The sequence below is a fragment of the Thalassophryne amazonica genome, chromosome 8, assembly GCF_902500255.1.
Source record: "Thalassophryne amazonica chromosome 8, fThaAma1.1, whole genome shotgun sequence".
NCBI lineage: Eukaryota > Metazoa > Chordata > Actinopteri > Batrachoidiformes > Batrachoididae > Thalassophryne > Thalassophryne amazonica.
Window position 1 is genome coordinate 104,445,756 of NC_047110.1, and position 23,448 is coordinate 104,469,203.

The window sequence follows — 23,448 nt, forward strand, 5'->3', positions numbered from 1 at the left end:
CCACACAAGACCTTTTTTTGTGCTACCTGTGCGATTGTGTGCAGAGCAGACATATTCCACCTTCAGGGGCAGCTGGATGTTACTAACACTGACTGTTCCTCTACAGGGCTGCTGGGAAACATAATCCCTGTCTTCTGCCTCTTCCCCAGACTCAGAGCTTCTCTCTTCCCTCAGCCTGGCTATTTCTTCAAGCAGAGCTGACCGTTTTTCACCTGTGATACAGAAGAGGGGAGAAAAAAAATTATTCCAACAGTAACAGGCAGCATAGAAAGCTTAAAGCAAATGTGTAAATATAAATAAGATTTCACTATTATAAAGACCATCACTGCTTGAGGGGCATACATTAACAATGATATGTTGCAAACAATGCAGCATATCTCCACAGATGTGCATGACCAAATCACAAAAATTGATAAGGTTTTTGTATGGCTGGTGACTGTCAAATATGCTGTAATTGCATCAAACGCAAAGTGTTAAAGTTGAATCTGCATCACCCTCAAAATGACCTGCACTGGCACCTCCCTACCTAGCTGACCTAATTAAACCCTACGTACCAGCCCGGGCTTTGCGTTCTCAGGGTGCAGGACTACTTTGTGTCCCTAGGGTGAATAAAACGTCTGCAGGTCACAGAGCTTTCTCTTATCGTGCCCCTGTTCTGTGGAATGATCTCCCTGTGTCAATAAAACAGTCAGATTCTGTGGAGACGTTCAAGTCCAGACTTAAGACACACTTGTTTTCCCTTTCACAGGGTTCGACATAGCCATTTGCCTGCTGGTCTGGCGCCGATTTGGCCCACTTTCGGGCCACTACAATTTATCAAATGATGGCCTGCTTGGGTCACTACAAAAATATGCAAAATTACATTTATTTTACCATATTTTGCGGCGGCAAAGTCAAATTTCTTCACATCTCCGTGTCATCAAATTTCACCAAGTCCGCCATGTTTGTTTTGGTCTCACACCATGCTTCAGGCTCCCACAGAATCTCGCGCACATTGAAATGTATGTTGTCGATGCGTGGAGCATGCGTTCATCCGTTTCTGTCACTGATCTTCGACAATGTTCGTTAGCATCTTTAAATGTGCGGGAAGCTGCAGGAAACGAAGACGAACAAGACGCAAATCTAACAGAACGCTTTGAAATATGTTTAAACTACAACCACCCAAACAACAACCAGGAAAGAGTTTTGCTTAAGGAATTGCCCAGAAGAGGAAGCTTAGTGATGGTGAGTTAAGGGAGAGAGACAGGCTATATGAAAGAAACAAGAGGAAGAGAGGTTTTGTCCCGACCTGGCCACAAAAATAGTCGTGGCTTGGTCATGAGAAGGATGTGCTTTTCTGCCAAATCTGCAGGGCCTATCCATTGTATGCTGACAAGTAAGTAAAGTATATGCTTGGTCCAGGTAGACCCTGGCTGTTTTGAAGCTAGTTTAAAAGTCTAACCAGCTTGCCTTTGTGGAAACTCCACGGTGACATTAGCAAAGGAGCCAAGCATAATTTTTTTTTAATTTTTTAGATCTATAACTCCAATCCAGACAAGGCATACTTTTTAGTTTTGATATGGACCTACATCTGTATTTTACATTTCTGACTGAGTTAGCCAACTCTAAGGGTTGTTATAAATGCCCTCTAAATTTTATGGGTGTCACTTTATTTTTTACACTTGAGAATGCCCTCTGATAAATTCTATTCTTTTTTTTTTTTTTAACTTCATGGTCCATAGACTATTTTATGTTTTTTTCTGGATTGGTTTATATTATATAGGCAGTTTTATATGCAGGACTTCAGGGTGGAATATCATGAACTCTTGCTCGCAAAACCATGAGTCAGTGCTCCTACACTGTGGGCCACTAACTTCTAAATTCTACTGGCCCTGTGGGCCAGTGGGGAAAATTGGCATGAGCCAACTCTGTTGTGATATGGCGCTATATAAAATGAATAAAACTGAAATTGTAATACAACAGCAAATATTAAGTGGCATTAACATGCATTTCAATTCCTAGAAATCATTTTTCTAATCATGATTGAAAATGCATGTGCTTGTGAGAAGTTTGTGGTCATTTAAATTTCTGTGCAATTTTGGTTGTATTAACATTTGTGACACAGAGCATTCTGTACATACAGGAAACCAGCAGCAGTTTCTCTGCTTCAGCCTCCTCCAGTGAGCCTCGGCCGTGCTCCTCGTCAGTACAGCAGCTTAGAGCCTGCAGAGTCTGATTGATCACATTCTGCAGCCGCACTGACTCTTCATTAAAAGCCTGAATAAAGATGACATACATCAGAAACTGATAGAATGAAACATTTAACTATGCAAGTTTTGCAAATATGAAAACAATGCAGATAACTTTGATGAAACAGAACAATCCTTGCACTAATATACATATTGAACACCTGGTGTATCCAAGCTGTTCTGAGCCACCAAGCTGTAGTTTCAGAGGTTAGGTCAGCAGCCGACAAGGATTGAACCAATGTTTATGATAAAAGTGCTCTAGACTTTTTCCTCTAACTGAATTTATGGGAAGAAGCATTTTAAAAAGTGTATATTCTGTAGGAGTAATAATACTACTTACTGCTATTTTGTCCTTCGTGTAAAAGTGCTGAGGCCTGGACTTCTCTGGATCTCGTCTCTGAACAGCTGGAGTAACACTCTGAATGGTTGGTATATTGCTCTGCCTTTGTGTGCGGTATGCATCAATACTGTCAATTAATGAACACATCAGCAACCAGTGTAAGTTGTTCTGATATCGCACACATCTCTGCATTATATATATATATATATATATATATATATATATATATATATATATATATATATATATATATATATATATATACACACACACACACATATACACACACACACACACACACACAATCAAAATAGGGTTTATTTATGTTTGAGGGGTCACTCACATTTTTGAGGTGCAAATATTCAAATACAGTTGTATACAAAGGTCTGGGCACACCAGATAATTTTCATGATTTTCCTTTATAAATCACTGGTTGTCTGGATCAGAAATTTCAGTTAAATGTCATATAGCAGACAAACACACTGATACCTGAGAAGTGAAATGAAGGTTCTAGTATTTACAGAAAGTGTGCAAAAATTATTTAAACAAAATTAAGCAGGTGCATAAATTTGGGCACCCTTGTCATTTTATTGATTTGAATACATTTACACTAATTATTGGAACACAAAATTGGTTTGGTAAGCTCATTAACCCGTAACCCCCTTACACAGGTAAATCCACCCTTACCAAAAAATAGTACTGATAAGTATATAAAAAGTAAACTGGAAGTATACTTGAAACATACTTGTATGTACTACTTTTTGGTAAGGGCAGTCACGAGGAAGGGTATTTAAGGTGGCCATTTGCAAATGTTTCTCCTCTTTGTATCTCTTCTAATGAGTGGCAACATGGGAGCCTCTAAACAACTCAAATGACCTGAAAACAAAGATTGTTCAACATCATGGTTTAGGGCAGGGGTGGCCAAGTTCGGGCCTCGAGAGCCACATTCCTTACACTCTTAGTTGTCTCCCTGCTCCAACACACCTGAATCCAATGAAAGGCTCATTAAAAGTCTGCTAACGAGTCTTTCATTGGATTCAGGTGTGTTGGAGCAAGGAGACAACTAAGTGTCAGGAATGTGGCTCTCGAGGACTGAACTTGGCCACCCCTGGTTTAGGGGTAGGATACAAAAAACTATCGCAGAGATTTCAGCTGTCAGTTTCCACTGTGAGGAACATAGTGAGGAAATGGAAGATCACAGGCACAGTACTAGTTAAGGCCCGAAGTGGCAGGCCAATAAAAATCTCAGATAAGCTGAGGTGAAGGATGGTGAGAAGTCATAGTCAACCCATTGACCTGCTCCAAAGACCTACAACATGATCTTACTGCAAATAGTGCCTCTGTGCATTGTTCAACTGTACAGCACACTTTCCACAAAGAGATGCTGTATGATGCTGTAATGGAGAGGAAGCCTTTTCTGAGTACACGCCACAAACAGTCGCTTGAGGAATGCTAAAGCACATTTGGACAAGCCAGCATAATTTTGGAATAAGGTGCTGTGGACTGATGAAACTAAAATTGAGTTATTTGGACATAACATGGGGCGGTATGCATGGCTGAAAAAGAACACAGCATTCCAGCATTCCTACAGTAAAATTTGGAGGTGGTTCCATCATGCTGTGTGGCCAGTGCAGGTACTGGGAATTGTGTTAAAGTTGAGGGTTACATGGATTCCAGTCAATATCAGCAGATTCTTGAGAACAATGTTCATGAATCAGTGACAAAGTTGAAGTTGTGCCCTGGATCTTTCAACAAGACAACGACCCTAAACACTGCTCAAAATCTACTGAGGCTTTCATGCAGAAGCACAAGTACAACGTTCTCGAATGGTCATCTCAGTCCCCAGACCTGAATATTATTGAAAATCTGTGGTGTGATTTTAAGCAGGCTGTCCATGCTTGGAAACCAACAAACCTGAGATGTTTTGTAAAGAAGAATGGTCCAAAATACCTTAAACTAGAATCCAGACTCTCATTGGCTGTTATTTCTGTAAAAGGAGGATCTACTAAATCTTGAATTTTTTCTGTCGAGGTGCCCAAATTTATGCACCTACCTAATTTTGTTTAAATTATTGCACACTTTCTGTAAATCCTATCAACTTCATTTCATTTCTCAAATATCACAGTGTTTGTCTGCTATATGATATATTTAACTGAAATTGCTGATCTAAACAACCAATGATTTAAAAAGGAAAATCATGGAAATCATCAGGGGTGCCCAAAACCTTTACATACAACTGTATGACTCAAGAAAATATTTTAAATTTAGTTGTAACTTTGTGGAACACCCTCCCTCATCATGTGGTAAATACTCTAAGTGTTATTACTTCAAAGGAATACTATTATTATTTTATGGTGTTTGATGACTTTTATTGTGCCATTTATGAGTTTTATACAGTTATTTTTATGAGTTTTACTATGATTCTTTTTAAATGACAAATGTGTGCTTTTATTGTATTTTTTTTTTTTTTTTTTTTACACGTTTTATGAATAATTAATGATTATTGACCGTGATTTTCCACCACACTTGCTGACAGCCTGCATGCGCTTATCAATAATATTAGCAAGTTTTGCCAGGAATACAATTTAAAGTTAACAAGAACTTCATTTAAGCTACACTTTGAACATACTTAAAGGAGATAACTTGCTGAAGCCACGGCACAAAACGGAAGAAAACATGCAGAAACTGTGCTTTAAAAGCACACTGGTGTTATTGCTGGCTTACGACCGGAAGTAAATTACCCCAACTCTTGTGGCTGAGGGGATGAAATCTCCGGGTCGCAAGCTCACAAACAGAACTCAATGGAATGAGATCTTGAGTTGGCATTCCAGTCTCTCTACTTCTATGCTAAAACCACCACATTTTGCCATACACCCTACCATCATCAGATAACCAGCTGGGATAATAAGTTGACCATAGGAGGAGACAGATGCCACTGATGTTAAGACACAAAAACTCCTCACAATGCACAGAGGTTTCCACCCAAAGTCCAGCACCCTGAGGCTCTATAAGCAACACAAGGAAGGAGTTGAGGATTAGTGAGTAGAGTGCCTTGATTGGAGAGTTGCGTCAACCCAGAACTTGGCACCATTTTGGGTTCAACTGCACTGAACTACTGAATGGACATTTAATGTTTAACATTTTTTTAAAAACATTTAACCACATACAACAACACATCCAGGCATGGATACTATCAAAATAAATATAAAAATAATTAAGCCATCAAATTTATAATTTATGATGATTTATTTAATTAATTTAACCCCCTACCACCTGCCACATTTTGGCTCGTCAGTATCTCACAAATAAAAAGGAAATTTCCCATCAATAGGATATACAGGCTTAGAAGAGGTCAAAGCCTGATTTATGCAGCTGCAGCTCTGTAACTCCGTGTCATGCAATGATGTGCGTGACAGTTTTAAAGTTCTCTGTCTCTGGATTATGCTTTATTATGGACTAATTTGACACTCAACAAGCTTTTCTTTCTACAATCATCACCTCCAAATCAAAGGTAAGCTGTACATTTTCTTATTTTACCAACTTCATGCTGTAAATGTGCAGACTTCTCTGATCCATTTATCAGCCTACCAGAAGAGTGCAGTCCCAGGAACAGCTAAGATACTCATATGAACCCAAGCTTGAGGAACACATACACTCACCCCCCTCCCCTGAGAAGGGAGGAATGAGAGGGGGACACACACACACACACACACACACACACACACACACACACACACACACACACACACACACACACACACACACACACACACACACACACACACACACACACACACACACACACACACACACCTACCTCCTTGGGTGGGTTATATATATATAATTTTTTTTTCCTGTTGTAGGAATAGCCTTATAATGCGCCATTTTACATCAAAAAATGCAAAGATGTCAGGGGAGGGAGATGCCACTGGACCCCCCTCACTCAGAGGGCACCACTGCTTGCACTTGCAAGCACTTACTCCTGTCTGGGCAGAACACTGATCTAACGCACATACATAGTGACTGATGGTTACTCGATTTACACCAGGAGATGAAACAGCAGACGACCAGGGTTCACTTCAATCAGACTGTGTAGGAATCAGAGGTTGTGGCTGTAATTACCTGTACAGAGGAGCGGATTCGGGAGGAGGGGTTACAGTTTCTTCTGGAGTGACTGACTGCTGGCTGGCTGCAAGTCTCTGTAGTGCGGGAAGAAGGTTGCAATATGCACAATCTTAGTGAAACAATAGCAGAACTCTGCCTTTATTAAGATTAAAATGTTTTTCCAAGTTTTAAGACTTACCACTCTTACCAGAAAAGATTTAAGCCACAACTCACCATTGGGGTGACCACAGCTTCTACAGACTTGCTGAGAGGAGACAGGATGCCAAACGGAGGGAAGGTAAGGATTTCATCATTACTTTCAAGCTTCTTGTCATCACCACCCTCTTCTTTGGTGTCTTCCTTTTCCATACTTTTGTCCTTCTCCGGCTCCATATCATCCTTATCTGCAGAGCAAGAGTGAATACCACTATCATGGTCCTCAACATGATCTTCATCCTCCTCTTCTTTCATCTTTTCAGCATACTCCAGCACTTCTTCAAACATCTGGTCAATTACTTCAGCTGTGTTAGGCTCATTGTGAGAGTCCAGTTGATCATCTATGGAAGGAAATACCAAAGGATGAAGCACGCCAAATGTTGAACCAAATAAGGTCTAAATTCATAAAACGGATTGTCACTTTTATTCACACAAGTAAAACTGTGAGGTTAAAAACAAACAAACAAACAAACAACTCATCATAGTTCCCATTAATCACAAGTGATACCTTCATGCATATTTGTGGCATCACTCTTTACTGCTTTTCACTTCACACGGACGCAACAGGAATCAAAAGGTCAAGTGTGACTAATATGGCCAGACATGAATGCCTCATTTTGTGTCACCAACCATTTCATTTCAGAGAGGACTTGTATTGTTGGGGTGACAGTGTGCCCCTCGATTGAGAATTGGAGGGGAACTTTACCAACTCCGCGTGAAGGAAAAGCTGAGCCTCTGTCACCCAGTGTTTTAAACAACACCAAAAATGTGAATTTAATGTCAGCCCTGTGAATATGGTTTACAAAAAGCTGCATGTTACTTCTTTCAGATGAAGTAAACTTTAACCCATTTGTCCCACATTTCCTAAGATGTCCTGAAGCAGCCCTGGTGCTCATGCATGTCATACCACTGTCCTCACATGACATACTTATCTCCTCCTTAGATTCTGTAGAAGTATTTGTCTCAGAGAGAGAACAGCCACTGATCACCTCTGGCTCCACGACAAATGTAACTTTTTTCAGGCTATCTCCTCCATCACCTTTGAGGGTGCCTTCATTTTCAACACCACGTTTTCCATCAACTGTTTCTTGCTCCACTTCATTCATCTCAATCTCGTGTCCACCTTTGAACTCTTTGAGAATTCTGTCAATGTCAGCCTCTTTAACTTGACACTTTGCCTCATCTTGTGCTGCATCTGTAATTTTTTGGAGCTCATTGTACGCCGTCTGCGTTTCTGTCAGGGTACAGTGAAATGGTTCAGTGTGTTGTGATCTCGCAGATGGGGTTGTTCTGTCCTTTTGATCCATGTCTTCTTTAAAAGTTAGTCCCTGGATCATTTTTTTTAACTGTTGATTTCTTTCAGCAACATTCAGGTCTAGTGTTACTACTTCTTCAGCTCCCTCACAATATTTTTTACAGGACTTGGCATCTTCTTGGTCTTCACTTAAAGTGGGCTCCAGGAGCTGCTCAATGGCCTCCTGGTTATTCACTAAGACATCTAAACAGCTTTCTGATTCAATCTGGTCCTGGCTCGTTTGAACTTTGACATATTCCTGTACTTTAGATGTTACAGCACTGATTTCTGAAACATCGCCTTTTATCTCATTTTCAAGTCTAGATGATTCCAACTTTTTTTGCTCTTCTGCAGGGAAAACAAGTTCGTGCATTTCTTCAGTGACAGCAGCCTCTCCCTCTTTGGACAAAATATCTTGAGGATATCTCCATAACCTCAACTCTTCATCTGTTGAAGGCTCAAGGATGTCTTCTCCATATGAAGAAACGTCAGCCTCTTCATCTTCATGCAAATTAGAAACCTCCAGAGAGTCATTTAACTCGTTTGAAAGTTTTTTCTCATCTAGAGGTAACTCTGACGGACTTGTACCCACTGGTACTTTGAAGAGATCATTACCCTCAATATCAGATGACTCCAGTACAGTCTGTATCTCAGGGTGGAGGGTCTCTACTGGCTCCTCTTCTTTAAGAACTAAAGCCTTGTGTTCCTTCTCCTTTTTGATACACTGGCTTTGGTGAAGTTGTGCCTTGTCCAAAGCACTTTGCAGCTGTGTTTCCTTTGCGTTTTTGAGCTCTGCAGCCGCTGCCGAGGTTCTATGATCACCAGACGATCCACTGCCTGTTAAAAAGTTAAGTCTCATACCTTACTACAACTTAAAGATTCCCTAAACATAAAGACATACAGACTACTTTGCAAGTTTAAGTGGAATATGCACAATATGCTTATCTATAATGTTAGTGGCAATATGCCAGGGGACTCAACAGCAACAGCAGACACTGCAGTAAATCACAGATGTAGGAGGAGTTAAGGGGTCTTCATCAGAATTTAGCTACATCTAGGTAAAAATTACTTAAATAAAAATTGCTAAGCATGCCGGTGGAGAGGAAATCATTGAAATTTAAGTGGGTTTTTTTGTACTAGTTAGGGAGGTTCTGCAACATACTCTACTGCAACTTACACATACAAAAAACTTCATCAATTATAACCATTTACATATGGCCTTCCAAGGAATCAAAGCACTAATACTTCAATATGGTAATGAAAAAAAAAAGAGAAAGTGGCAATAATAAAAGTACAGCAACAATGCACAAAAATCCCACATTAAAGAGGTGATTGAAAAAGAGTAATTTTTTATTGCGGTGCTTTTAACACTGAAACTGCGATCGATGTCAATCTGATAATATTTGTTCAAACAACATCCAATATGCTGTCTAATGCTTATTTGTTAATCTTGCTCATTTTTGTCATTTAAAATTCCTTATATTAAGCTGCAGCACACCAAGTTCCTGTCTGGTGTTTAACTTGCAACCAGGGAAATGCTGTGTTACAAAGTGAATTCCACTTATAGAAAAAAGGTGCAACTTACACTTTGGTACAACTTTTATACCCCCCCCCCATACATTTTTTTAACAGGCGTGACATATATTTTAGAAAATACAGTACTAATGATACCAGAGGATTCTTTTCAGCCATTAACTGGATTTGTATATTGCATAAGTATTGATATAAACCATCTGTTAAGAACATCCCTACTTCTAACATTGAAGATGGCTTTTACCTACTGTATGATAGAGCCGTACTACGGCAACAAAATACTTGTCATTCACAACTGTAGTAACAGTTGGCTTGTTCAATAGTCTTACCTGTCCCATTTCCCAACTGTTTCTCTACACCTGAAGCAGCAATTTCAGTAAAGCTCCCATCTTTCGTCTCAGCCTCACCATCTACCTGCTAAAAACAATTCAACTGCTTTAGAAGACAGACAAATTCAGATGCAACAATTTACGATTACATGAGTGCTTTTCTGAAAGCAGTACAGTTACTCAACATATTAATTCTACAATAAGTATTCAGGTATCACACACGTCCACCGAACTGGCTCACAGGGACTCCTGAATGGCCCAGACACCGTATCTGAAAATCAGCTGGAGACACCTCGAGCAGCCAGTAAAGCAGATAAAAATAGTGACCTACTGAACAGTGCTGCACAGCTAAAATGGTAAATAATTGTGCATCAACACCCCCACATGTGAACTCCTTAAAAAAGGGGTCATATTACACAACTTTAACAAGTTAACATATTTAAAACATATGAGATTGTTAAATAATAATGCTCCAACCCTAAATTTTGTTTCAAGGAGGGGTGTTTCTTCTATAGATGTGCAGATGCCTGGATGTTTAACATGAAACCCCTGAATGCAATTAACTGTGGATTTTGCACAATATGACCCCCTTTGTGAATCCTACAACATAACACAGAGTGACCAGAGATTGTAGTTATTTGGCCACAGACTCACATCCCAGGGCTCTGTAGGTGGCCAGGCTCTCCTTCTAGATGTAAACATGCAGGAGGAGGGAGAGGAAGGTCGAGAAAGGCTCCGTTCCTGCTAACATTTACACACTTGTAACTATAGAGATGTGAAATATTCTTTGCAACAAAAGTCTTAAAACGAATGAAAACAAAGTATCATGACCTGCTACAATTACAAGAACTGCACAAAGGCAAACACACGTGAAGAGGTGTGACCATTAACGGTGGCGTTCAAATATTTTAATCTTTCAACCAGTCATAAAAATACTAACGGTTGTAAACCGCTGGAATCTATATTGATCAATCTGGTCAAATCAAAATAAGTCAACATAATAAACAAAAAAGTGAGAAATTTAAAGCAAACCCTACTCTTTGACCCCTACAGTGAGAGGATCTGTTATGCTGTGGGAAACATTGTAGTTGGATGGTTTGTTTAGAAGGAAGTTGCCCTGAATGGCCACCTTTATTTTCTGATGAGTGGTCTCTTCCAGGATGGCAATAATGGCATTCATAGGGTGTATGTGTGTGTGCATCACTGATTGGTTTGATGAGTATGTAAATGATGTGAATCATGCTGTGGGATTCGCATTTCATACCAACATAACTGGGATATTTTTCAACAAATGTTGCAGACAGCACTCTCCACCACCATCATCATCATCAAAGCACCAGACGAAGGAATACCTTTAGCAAGAAATGCACTTCACCCCCGAGTGAAGTTCCAGCAATTTTTAGAGTTAACACCAAGGTGCAATGAAAGAGTTCTGGTATCAAGTGGTGGGCAAACACCAGAGACAAAAAAATCACAAACCCACCTGAAGTAAGGAGGAATCTGAGCTCCGCCTTTTCAGCCAGGCATTCTCACTGATTGGTTGTAGATGCAATTGGCTCAGTTCCTGTTCCCGTTCCTGATTGGTGTGGACAAACAATGTTTGACAAGACAAAAAAACAAAACAAAACAAAAAACCCACACACAAACAAAAACCTCCACTGTAAAATTTACACAATCTTGTTATTGGAACTTGAGCACAAACTAACAGTACCACATAAAAATCTGTTCAAATGCACTATTTTAAAGTAAAAGAACATGCTTCTCTCACACCTCCAACAGTCTTCGTTAACAATAATGTCAGATTTCAGATATCAGATTTTAATTTTATCAAAGCTTGCTACAAGCCCGATTTCCAACCACATTTATATAAGGCAACAGTGACCTTTATGGCCACTAGGACGATGCATTTAGGAACAAAGCTTCACAAACAACTTGATATGCCTGTGTTTGTTTCATGTTATGGTTATTGTGAATGTTAAAGATGGTAATATGGCCCAAAGAGGATGTACACTGGTCCACACCTGTAGCTATCAGAACCGAAAATTTCAGGGCAGAATGTGCAGCAGTTTTTTTTAACTGAAATTTTGCAGACAGATCCACTGGCTGACTCCACTAATCCCATACCAGTCAGTGGGAATTTCACCCTGTACAATATCAAAGTGAATAGAGTGAGAATGTGTTTCATGATTCAGTGTTGCTGAAAGTAAATAACACAAATAAACTGCATTTGGACTGAAACTTGACAGCCACTTAAACTGGGCTAGACCTGTAGTTTTTAACACTGGATCAGTGTTTCCTAATGCTTGCCCTCAGAATCCAAGCTTCTGTACTTTTCCCCCCCATTTCTTGCTGCTCTTAAGCACAATTGGATAAGATTTCGACATACAAATATAATGATGCACCCAGCAGTTTAGAAGCCATAAAACCAACCTGGCGAATGCGGGACGCCTGCTTAGAGCTGGGTGTTGCACTGCCCTGGAGTTTCTGCTGAATGTCCAAAACAAAGTTGGATAATGTACGAGAGCTGGAGCTAGTAGGACTTGGTGTAGGGGAGGGACAACTCTGGAATAGTGGCCCTTTAAACCGCTCCAGTCGCTGATGAAATTCATTCTCACCTACAGTTGAAAGCATGCAAAATGACAAAATTTGAAACATGACAATTTATATCACAAAGTCACATTCATGCTTTATTGTACAAATCAAAGATATTTGTCAGTAACTGCTGATATAGTTACAAACTGATATTTACAAGTCAAGATAGAATTTCAGATTCCTTAAATCCATATGATAATACACCAAGCATCAAGACAGTTTCCATTGGTGGGGGGGGTGTCGTCGTCATCCATACTCAAACAGTTCTCGAAGTAGATTTTTCAAGCCACATTTGACATTTACAAATAGACGCAGTAAGTCCTATATAGATCCTGAGACCCGTTAATGCCAACACTTACACTGAACACCTATTTCTCTCAAACATTGTTCACAAATCTGTCTAAACCTGTGTTAGTGAGCACTTGTTTGCTGAGATAATCCATCCCACCTCACAGGTGTGGCATATCAAGATGCTGATTAGACAGCATGATTATTGCACAGGTGTGCCTTAGGCTGGCCACAATAAAAGGCCACTCTGAAATGTTCGGTTTTATCACACAGCACAAAGCCACAGATGTTGCAAGTTTTGAGGGAGCGTGTAATTGGTATACTGACTGTAGGAATGTCCACCAGAGCTGTTGCCTGTGAATGAAATGTTCATTTCTCTACCACAAGCCGTCTCCAAAAGCGTTTTAGAGAATTTGCCAATACATCCAACCAGCCTCACAACCGCAGACCACGTGTAACCACACCAGCCCAGGACCTCCACATCCAGCATGTTCATCTCTAAGATCGTCTGAGACCAGCCACCCGGACAGCTGCAGGGCCAAAGAATTTCTGCACAAATTGTCAGAAACCATCTCAGGGAAGCTCATCGTCCTCGCTGGGGTCTCAACCTGACTGCAGTTTGTTGTCGTAACTGACTTGAATGGGCAAATACTCACATTTGATGGAGTCTGGCACATTGGAGTGGTGTTTTCTTCACGTATTAATCTGTTTTCACTGTTCAGGACAGATGGCAGACAGCGTGTGTGGCATCATGTGGGTGAGTAGTTTGCCAATGTCAGCGTTGTGGATCGAGTGGCCCATGGTGGCAGTGGGGTCATGGTATAGGCAGGTGTATGTTATGGACAACCAACACATTTTATTGTTGGCATTCTGAATGCACAGAGATACCGTGACGAGGACCTGAGGCCCATCACTGTGCCATTCATTCACGACCAACACCTCATGTTGCAGCATGATAATGCACTGCCCCATATTGCAATGATCTGTACACAATTCCTGGAAGCTGAAAACATCCCAGTTCTTGCATTGCCAGCATACTCATGGGACATGTGACCCACTGAGCATGTTTGGAATGCTCTGGATCTGCATATAATACAGCATGTTCCAGTTTCTGCCAATATCCAGCAACTTCGCCAGTCATTGAAGAGGAGTGGACCAACATTCCACAGGCCACAATCAACAACCTGATCAACTCTATGCAAAGGAGATATGTTGCACTGAATGAGGCAAATGGTGGTCACACCAGATACTGACTTTTTTTGACACCCACCACCAATAAAGCAAACCTGCACATTTCAGAGTGACCTTTTATTGTGGCCAGCCTAAGGCACGCCTGTGCAATAATCATACTGTCTAATTGGTATCTTGATATGCCACACCTGTGATGTGGGATGGATTGTCTCGGCAAAGAGGAAGTGCACACTAACACAGATTTAGACATATTTGTGAACAGTATTTGAGGAATAGGTCTTTTGTTTATACAGAAAATGTTTGAAATCTTTTGAGTTCAGCTCAAGAAAAAGGGAGCAAAAACAAAAATGTTGCATTTATGCTTGTTCAGTGTATATCTAGATTATGTAACATGAGAAGGTTATGAGTCTGCAATTCCAACTGGACAAGATGCCAGTCTGACGTAGGTTACATACCTGGCCAAAACTGGAATCCATTTACAGCTGTTGGACTGAGACAATTCAGATTGTCTCGTCCAAGGACATATAGGTAGCATGAGTAGGATTCGAACCCAGGTCTACATATTGACAGGCCAGCTCCTTACCAACTGAGCAACCTGCTCTGAGTACACACAGCTGCATGTTTATAATTTAAATGTGTGCTGTTATGTTGCCAAATAACTGCCAAAATATTGTAGCTAGGTAATGTGGCTTAAATAAAAAAACTGGAGTAAGAGGGGTATGGATGTGAAAGGCCTGGGGCAGGCTCACTCTAAAAATGCTCTGCAGTTTTCCAGGTTGAAGGCCATGTTTAGTTTAAAGGGTGTGCAACAGGCTAAGCTATAATTTCTCTCTTTTGATGGGTGTACAAGACAAGAATAAATGCAAGACAAGAACAAAAGATGAAGTGACACTTAATAACCATACATAAAAAGGAATCCATTTTGAAAATTTAAAGAATCAAGGGTCTCCATTTCATCCTGTACTACTTTACTTTGTGTTGCCCTGTCCTTGAGCTAGACATGGCATATGTCTTGCAGAGCCAGCAGGCTGTAGCAGGTCTTTGGTCATCCCTACATTAGCTACCCCACCCACAGTGGTGCAGGTGATCTCCTGTGGATAATCAAGACTGTCTCAATGTTTGTAACAGCAACCTTCTTAACAGAGAACCCTCTTTCCACAGAAGCCTGAGACAGCAGGAGAATCTTTTGGAATATTTTCCCACAAACCTAAGTCTGAAAACTCAGTTTCTCTATACTTTCTTTTTTCCATACTTATCCAGACCTGGAAATTATGCAAGTCAAATTCCATACTTTTATTCCTGTGTAAAACAGTCCACAAATACTTGGACATTGACAGTTATTGTGGCTACATGCTACAGTATGTAGAAACTGAAAATCAAATGAGAATTAAAAATGTTGTGTTAATGAAGGACATTAAATTACCCCTTTTCTTCCACATTTTACCCATTCTAGAAATTTTTTCTACACAGCACTGTTTGATCTGTAGTGAAGACAATGTCCATGCTAACGGGAAAAGTATAATATTCGTAAGCAGTAAACCCTTCAGGAGAAAGAGTCATCCTGAAGGGTTCAAGATGCTGCAGATTCATTTGTTCTGATAATTTTGCTCTATCAGGAATGTTTGCATACATTTACATAAAATCCCCACATTTTTCTTTAACCTTGACCACTACACTGCAGTGAACAAGCAAGACTGATTTTGTGTCACTGTTTTCCAAACATTTTCTCATAAAAAGGCAAATGTAAAGCCAGTGTGACCTTCATTCCAAGATTATTTTCAATGTGCCTTTGTATACGCCCTTACCAAGAAGATTCTCCCTGAAGCCTTTGTTGTGGCTGACCAATGATGGGCTATCAGACCCTGGATCTGACATACACCGTTGTGCCAGAGGAGATCCTCCTGAAATAAAACATCAACAGTCTGTTACACAATACAGTGTCTCTGTAAGAGCTGCACAGCCTTAACACGTACTACCCAACACATTAACTGCACTTATCGTGCACGCACACAATCCAGTTTACAACCCCAATTCCAATTTAGTTGGGAAGTTGTGTAAAATGTAAATAAAAACAGAATACAATGATTTCCAAATCCTCTTTAACCTATATTCAATTGAATACACCACAAAGACAAGATATTTAATGTTCAAACTGATAGACTTAGTTTTTGTGCAAATATTTGGTCATTTTTAAATGGATGCCTCCAACACATTTCAAAAAAGCTGGGACAGTGGTATGTTTACCACTGTGTTACATCACCTTTCCTTCTAACAACACTCAATAAGCGTTTGGGAACTGAGGACACTAATTGTTGAAGCTTTGTAGGTGGAATTCTTTCCCATTCTTGCTTGATGTACGACTTCAGTTGTTCAACAGTTCGGGATCTCTGTTGTATTTTGCGCTTCATAATGTGCCACACATTTTCAATGGGTGACAGGTCTGGACTGCAGGCTGGCCAGTCTAGTACCCGCACTCTTTTACGACAAAGCCACGCTGTTGTAACATGTGCAGAATGTGGCTTGGTATTGTCTTGCTGAAAGAAGCAGGGACGTCCCTGAAAAAGACGTTACTTGGATGGCAGCATGTGTTGCTCCAAAACCTGGATGCACCTTTCAGCACTGACGGTGCCATCACAGATGTGTAAGTTACCCATGCCATGGGCACTAACACACCCCCATACCATCACAGATGCTGGCTTTTGAACTTTGCGCTGGTAACAATCTGGATGGTCTTTTTCCGAAATTGTCCAGAGGGCACAACGTCCATGATTTCCGAAAACAATCTGAAACGTGGACACATCAGACCACAGCACACTTTTCCACTTTGTGTCTGTCCATTTCAAATGAGCTCGAGCCCAGAGAAGGTGGCGGTGTTTCTGGATGTAGTTGATGTACGGCTTTCGCTTTGTATGGTAGAGTTTTAACTTGCACTTGTAGATGTAGCGACGAACTGTGTTAACTAACAATGTTTTTCTCAAGTGTTCCTGAACCTGTGTGATAAGATCCTTTACACAATGATGCTGGTTTTTAATGCAGTGCCGCCTGAGGATCAAGGTCACGGGCATTCAATGTTGGTTTTCAGCCTTGCCGCTTATGTGTAGAAAGTTCTCCAGATTCTCTGAAACGTCTGATTATATGATGGACTGTAGATGATGGAATCCCTAAATTCCTTGCAATTGAAGATTGCTATATTTTCACGCAGTTGTTCACAAAGTGGTGATCCTTGCTCCATCTTTGCTTGTGAACGGCTGAGCCTTTTGGGGATGCTCCTTTTATACCCAATCATGACACTCACCTGTTTCCAATCAACCTGTTCACCTGTGGAATGTTCCAAACTGGTGTTCTTTGAGCATTCATCAACTTTCCCAGTCTTTTGTCTCAACTTTTTTGAAAGGTGTTGCAGGCATCCATTTCAAAAAGGAGTAAATATTTGCACAAAAACAAAAAAAAGTCTATCAGTTTGAACATTAATATATTGTCTTTGTGGTCTATTCAATTGCATATAGGTTGAAGAGGATTTGCAAATCATTGTATTCGTTTTTATTTACACTTCACACAACGTCCCAACTTCACTGGAATTGAGGTTGTAAAAGCCGACTATCCACAGAAAAATGTAATTAAGCCAAAAAGCACCATCATACCCAACATAGTGTATATGTTTGTGTGCCACACACACACACACACAAAATTTGCAATAATATTTATCAATCCATATTTCCCAGAATCAAATTATATTTTGGAGATCAGCAGCAATATCAATCTTAAGTGACTATGTCTAGATGATTGCATTACATTCATGGTTCAACAGTAAAGCTTTTACCATCTCGTCTCTGAGTGAGCTGCCGAACTCGAGACCAGACTGAAGGAACAATGGGTGTGTCGGGCTTAGTCTCTAGGTCAGTTCGAGATCCAGATGATGATTTGGGACTACAGTTCTCTCTGCCAGCTTGCTCTAGACAACGACGTTTCTGGCCATCATTCATATCTGACGCAGAATCAAAAAGGAGAGAGATAAGTCACATGCAGATAAATCCATGAAGATGCACATTAATCACCACAAACCTGACTGTGTGAGGACATTGTCTTCAGAATCAGACAGAGGAGCTCTGTGTCGTTTCAAGTTTTTGTTTCCAACATTTTCCTCTACAGCGTCCATTCTGAGCTGTAAAAAACAAACAAACAAAAAAAAACAAAACAAAACACAATATTACTTAATACTGGATATTTATTAGAATGTATTTAATAAACAGACAAGTAATGCTGAATTCAGTGGGGTGTAACTTATAACCTTTAACTTAAAGAAATGGCATAGCGATTTAAAACGAAAAAATAAAAGAAAAAAAAAAAGCCAAGAATCATAACACAAAATAAAAAAATACAGTATCCAATAAAGACATAAGCAGCAGTAAGTATACAGATGAACAAGTTCTTTAGCGTTTCAAATCGTTATGAAGTCCCCTAAAGTCAGCTTGTTCTTCAGTTTTAAGTTCTTTTTGTTAGGTGATTCTGCAATGCATGGGGACCATATCTAAACTCAAAAACAGATCAATTTCAAAGACAAAAGAATTCAAATCACACAGCATTACTAATGACAAACATAGAAATATGAAAGAAGCAGTTGCAGGACTGCATTGTAAATTAGCTCACCCACACATAAAGTACAAAGGTCATAAATGATTCATGAAGTTACAGCCAGTAGCAGATCACAGCAATAACCTTTGTCCTTTTTGTATTTTTGTACAAGCACAATATTGCCATAGAGGTAAAAAATGTGCTCAGGATTATTACAGTCAGGTTTTTGTAAATACACCACTGACTTTAAATTACAGTGGCTGCATTCTGACTACCAAATTCTGAAATATTGTTGAATAGGCACCATTTCAAACATGCATATCATACCTTACTCCTCCACTTCACACCTGTACTACATAAAGAAAAATATCTCACTGCCTCTTAAGCACAACCTCAATGTAGAATTTTAAATTTAGAAAAATATACATGCAACTCCCCATGCCTCGGTTAAGCAACATAGTAACCAGAGTACCACACACTCTGGATTAAGCCTGTGCTCAGAAATGGCTCAATAATGGTGATTTTAGCACCCTTTGCTAGTTTGTACTAATGTTTTTTCAAACATTCTTCAGTAGAATACTTTATCCTTGCAATGCTCTGCACTGAACTGGCAGCTACTTGCAGTACATGTGCAGTGTCCCATAGATGTGCACATTTTTTTTTTCAGTTAACACCTTTCTGACAAATAATATGGCCCCAAATACCACCAGTAAGTCACCTACTGACTTCAAAAGTGATGCAACTTTAAAGTAAATAGAGGATACTCTGTAGAGTCTAGGAAACACAGACAAACGGTGAAAACTTAACTTTTTACACCAAATATTACAGAAATATAATCGGAAAAAGAAAGCACTATTGTGTTTACAATATGAAATATCATTAATGTATAGTTTATGCTACATTAAGGATATGGGTCCTTTCATGCAACAAATTATTAATAAGTACACACAACTGAAAGAAGATTTTACATAGAGTAACAAAATACCCACCTGTGCAAAAAAAACAAAACATAAGTTGCAGCACATTTCTTCATGTAAACCTGATAATTTTTAATTCAGGGTGTGAAATTTGCTTTTTTTTTAAATACTTATTTTTCTATAGCAGTGTGCCATAATTTTCATCTCAAGTGAGTTGAAAATTATGGCACAGATTTTGGAGGAATGAATCAGTCAAGTCCCACAACAACACAGAGGATTATTATTATTTTCCTTTAAGGACCGTAATTTCACTTTACGAACCGAGAGCTATCAACGGTCCGGTCGATGCTATAGAACCTTCGCACGCTGCCACACAGAAAAGGCACTTTAATGAGGAACTAATATAAACTATATAGTGTGAAACACCACATGATTCTCTTTTTTTGCCTGCAACAACAGACAAGGGTCCCGGTAACAGAACAGCGAGTCGCGATTGACATCTTTAACTGGCTTTAACAAGGTTGATGAATAAATTGTGGAACCTAAGCTTGGAACCTAAGCATACATGTCGATGATTAAATTCAGCAGGGTTTTGTGACTTTACTACTAGATCACATCCAAATCTACAATACAGAGTAGGCGGACAAGGCTTTTCTTGTCCCCAGACAATCCCAGCGTGCACCGCAACAAATCCAAAATGGAGGTATCTGTGAACCGGTCTATAGCAAATACATGTACAAGTATACTCAACAAAAATATAAACGCAACACTTTGGTTTTGCTCCCATTTTGTATGAGATGAACTCAAAGATCTAAAACTTTTTCCACATACACAATATCACCATTTCCCTCAAATATTGTTCACAAACCAGTCGAAATCTGTGATAGTGAGCACTTCTCCTTTGCTGTGATAATCCATCCCACCTCACAGGTGTGCCATATCAAGATGCTGATTAGACACCATGATTAGTGCACAGGTGTGCCTTAGACTGTCCACAATAAAAGGCCACTCTGAAAGGTGCAGTTTTGTTTTACTGGGGGGGATACCAGTCAGTATCTGGTGGGACCACCATTTGCCTCATGCAGTGCAACACATCTCCTTCGCATCATCCGTGAAGAGAACACCTCTCCAACGTGCCAAACACCAGCGAATGTGAGCATTTGCCCACTCAAGTCGGTCACGACGATGAACTGGAGTCAGGTCGAGACCCCGATGAGGACGACGAGCATGCAGATGAGCTTCCCTGAGAAGATTTCTGACAGTTTGTGCAGAAATTCTTTGGTTATGCAAACCGATTGTTTCAGCAGCTGTCCGAGTGGCTGGTCTCAGACGATCTTGGAGGTGAACATGCTGGATGTGGAGGTCCTGGGCTGGTGTGGTTACACGTGGTCTGCGGTTGTGAGGCTGGTTGGATGTACTGCCAAATTCTCTGAAACACCTTTGGAGACGGCTTATGGTAGAGACATGAACATTCAATACACGAGCAACAGCTCTGGTTGACATTCCTGCTGTCAGCATGCCAATTGCACGCTCCCTCAAATCTTGTGACATCTGTGGCATTGTGCTGTGTGATAAAACTGCACCTTTCAGAGTGGCCTTTTATTGTGGGCAGTCTAAGGCACACCTGTGCACTAATCATGGTGTCTAATCAGCATCTTGGTATGGGTGGGATGGATTATCTCAGCAAAGGAGAAGTGCTCACTATCACAGATTTAGACTGGTTTGTGAACAATATTTGAGGGAAATGGTGATATTGTGTATGTGGAAAAAGTTTTAGATCTTTGAGTTCATCTCATACAAAATGGGAGCAAAACCAAAAGTGTTGCGTTTATATTTTTGTTGAGTGTATATATAGCCTCATGATCACATGACCTATATTAGGGACGAGACAATCTCCCGATCGAGGCCTGCATGCGGATTCCATCGATGCGTGCTTATCGCTGTGCGCAGAGGATTCCCCACATGATCGCTTTTTTTAATTGTCTCGCTGGGTTATTTCCCATGGAATTCCTTGTAATGATGTAGGCATGAGGTTCCTCTTTGACCTCATTTTTGTCCGGTTCAATTTTGCCGTTTCTTTCATGTACTTCGTTCGTGCTGACAATTTTGCTCAACTTTACCAAGCGTAAAAACCATGATCACTTTTACAGGACTCATTCAAAGGTAAGTAACCCTAAAATTTTTATCGACATAATGAAGTTCCATGGCAATCCGATATTGAGAACGTGGTTTTTGAGAATGTGAAAATGACCATGCCGATAGGAAAAAAATATAGGGATTTGTTTTAGACAATTACCATAACTTCCTTATTTCTTAACCAATCTTGACAATCCTGGTGTCAATTTCTTTGTTTTTTTTCATGCTCTTATCAATTGCACCTGTAAAAAGAACAATTTATGGACTTTCATTTTTTTTTGTCTTGTCCCTATCTATGTGACCGCAGGACCTTTGTGGCAGGGACGGTGGTGGGATCGAAGCCGGACAGCTCGCTCTAAAGACCATTCCTCTACCAGGTCAGCCAAAGGGGAATTTCCTGTTAGCCAAGCTAGCGGGAACGTCTTTTCAATCAGGACCCGGGACCTTCATCCCACTACATATCTCCACCCCATTTTTGATTCGTCCCGAAGTCACAGGTATATTTAAGCATGTTCTGTGACTACCCACATCCTGTTTGTGACCGCAGGATCTTTGTGGCCGGGACGGCGGTGGGATCAAACCCGGACAGCTCGCACTAAAGACCATTCCTCTACCAGGTCAGCCAAAGGGGAATTCCCCATTAGCCAAGCTAGCGGGAACGTCTTTTTGTAGCGGGATGAAGGTCCCGGGTCCTGATTGAAAAGACGTTCCCGCTAACTTGGCTAATGGGGAATTCCCCTTTGGCTGACCTGGTAGAGGAATGGTCTTTAGTGCGAGCCGTCCGGGTTCGATCCCACCGCCGTCCCGGCCACAAAGGTCCTGCGGTCACATTTTCAATCAGGACCCGGGACCTTCATCCCGCTACACCTATATTGACCAAGGACAGAGACGCTGCGTACCAGTAGAAGTTCACTATACAAATACGGCTACGTACAGATAACCACCACCTTATACATCCCAGCTGGCTTTGGAAAACTTTGGGATCCCCCACAAAGAGGACTTGGCCAAGGACTGGAAATTGCAGGATGAGCTTGTTGGGCCACTGCCATCACGACACTGACTCAAATAACATTCATTCATTTTCTGCCCCTTATGCAGTTTCATTAATGAATGAAACTTGTGAGGGGAATTTATATCTATCAATGCACTTTTAAATAATTTGCATCTAAATGCTTTGCTGATTTGGGCAAATTTTTAATGGAAATACACTTCTCTAATAGACTGGTTAAACCAAATCTGCTTTTCAAAAGCTTGACAGACTAATTCAGAGTGGAGAATTAGTCTGTCTGTGCCAGAATACTTCTCTAAACAATAACAATGAGAAACCCAACACTAGAGCGCAAATAGCGCGATATTACCACCGACAATCTGACAAAACAAACGCAAATACTCGACAAAAAAGATTTTTAAAATGTTAACGTAAAACCGTGCCAACGCCCTGTACCAGACAGGAATTTCTAGTTCTGGTTATTTCAAAATAAATAAGTAAATAGCGCTAAACTAGCTACTCAGCTGAAACTGCCAAGTCATACTTGCATTTACTTTAGAAACAACGTCATTTGCGTCAACACAACCCGCCTGTTTTTGTTTTCACGAGCACCTAACGTTGTAGAACAGAAATTAGCATGCATAAACAACGACCAAAACACTAACAAATATAGTCGTTCTCTTACCTGGAAAGAAACGGAATGTGCGACAAACAAATTTG

The 23,448-nt window shown here is 40.3% G+C and overlaps 1 protein-coding gene across 2 annotated transcripts in view; it reads right to left on the reverse strand.

Moving 5' to 3' along the window:
- The window catches only part of si:dkey-30c15.10 (uncharacterized protein LOC559353 homolog), a 37,737-nt gene extending 19,449 nt beyond the window's left edge, over positions 1 to 18,288 (reverse strand). The window contains exons 1-11 of one of the 2 annotated variants that reach the window (XM_034177155.1): positions 18,178 to 18,288; positions 17,936 to 18,100; positions 15,921 to 16,016; positions 12,475 to 12,659; positions 11,528 to 11,620; positions 10,045 to 10,129; positions 6,907 to 7,229; positions 6,691 to 6,767; positions 2,569 to 2,695; positions 2,121 to 2,256; positions 27 to 212 (exon numbers count right to left, since the gene is read on the reverse strand). In XM_034177155.1, coding sequence (XP_034033046.1) covers positions 27 to 212; positions 2,121 to 2,256; positions 2,569 to 2,695; positions 6,691 to 6,767; positions 6,907 to 7,229; positions 10,045 to 10,129; positions 11,528 to 11,620; positions 12,475 to 12,659; positions 15,921 to 16,016; positions 17,936 to 18,100; positions 18,178 to 18,271 — 1,567 coding nt within the window. In that variant the 5' untranslated portion in view covers positions 18,272 to 18,288. Of the gene's footprint in view, positions 1 to 26; positions 213 to 2,120; positions 2,257 to 2,568; positions 2,696 to 6,690; positions 6,768 to 6,906; positions 7,230 to 10,044; positions 10,133 to 11,527; positions 11,621 to 12,474; positions 12,660 to 15,920; positions 16,017 to 17,935; positions 18,101 to 18,177 lie in introns of both variants that reach the window. The other variant, XM_034177153.1, reaches the window with a different exon arrangement.
- Positions 18,289 to 23,448: the final 5,160 nt, after the last annotated feature.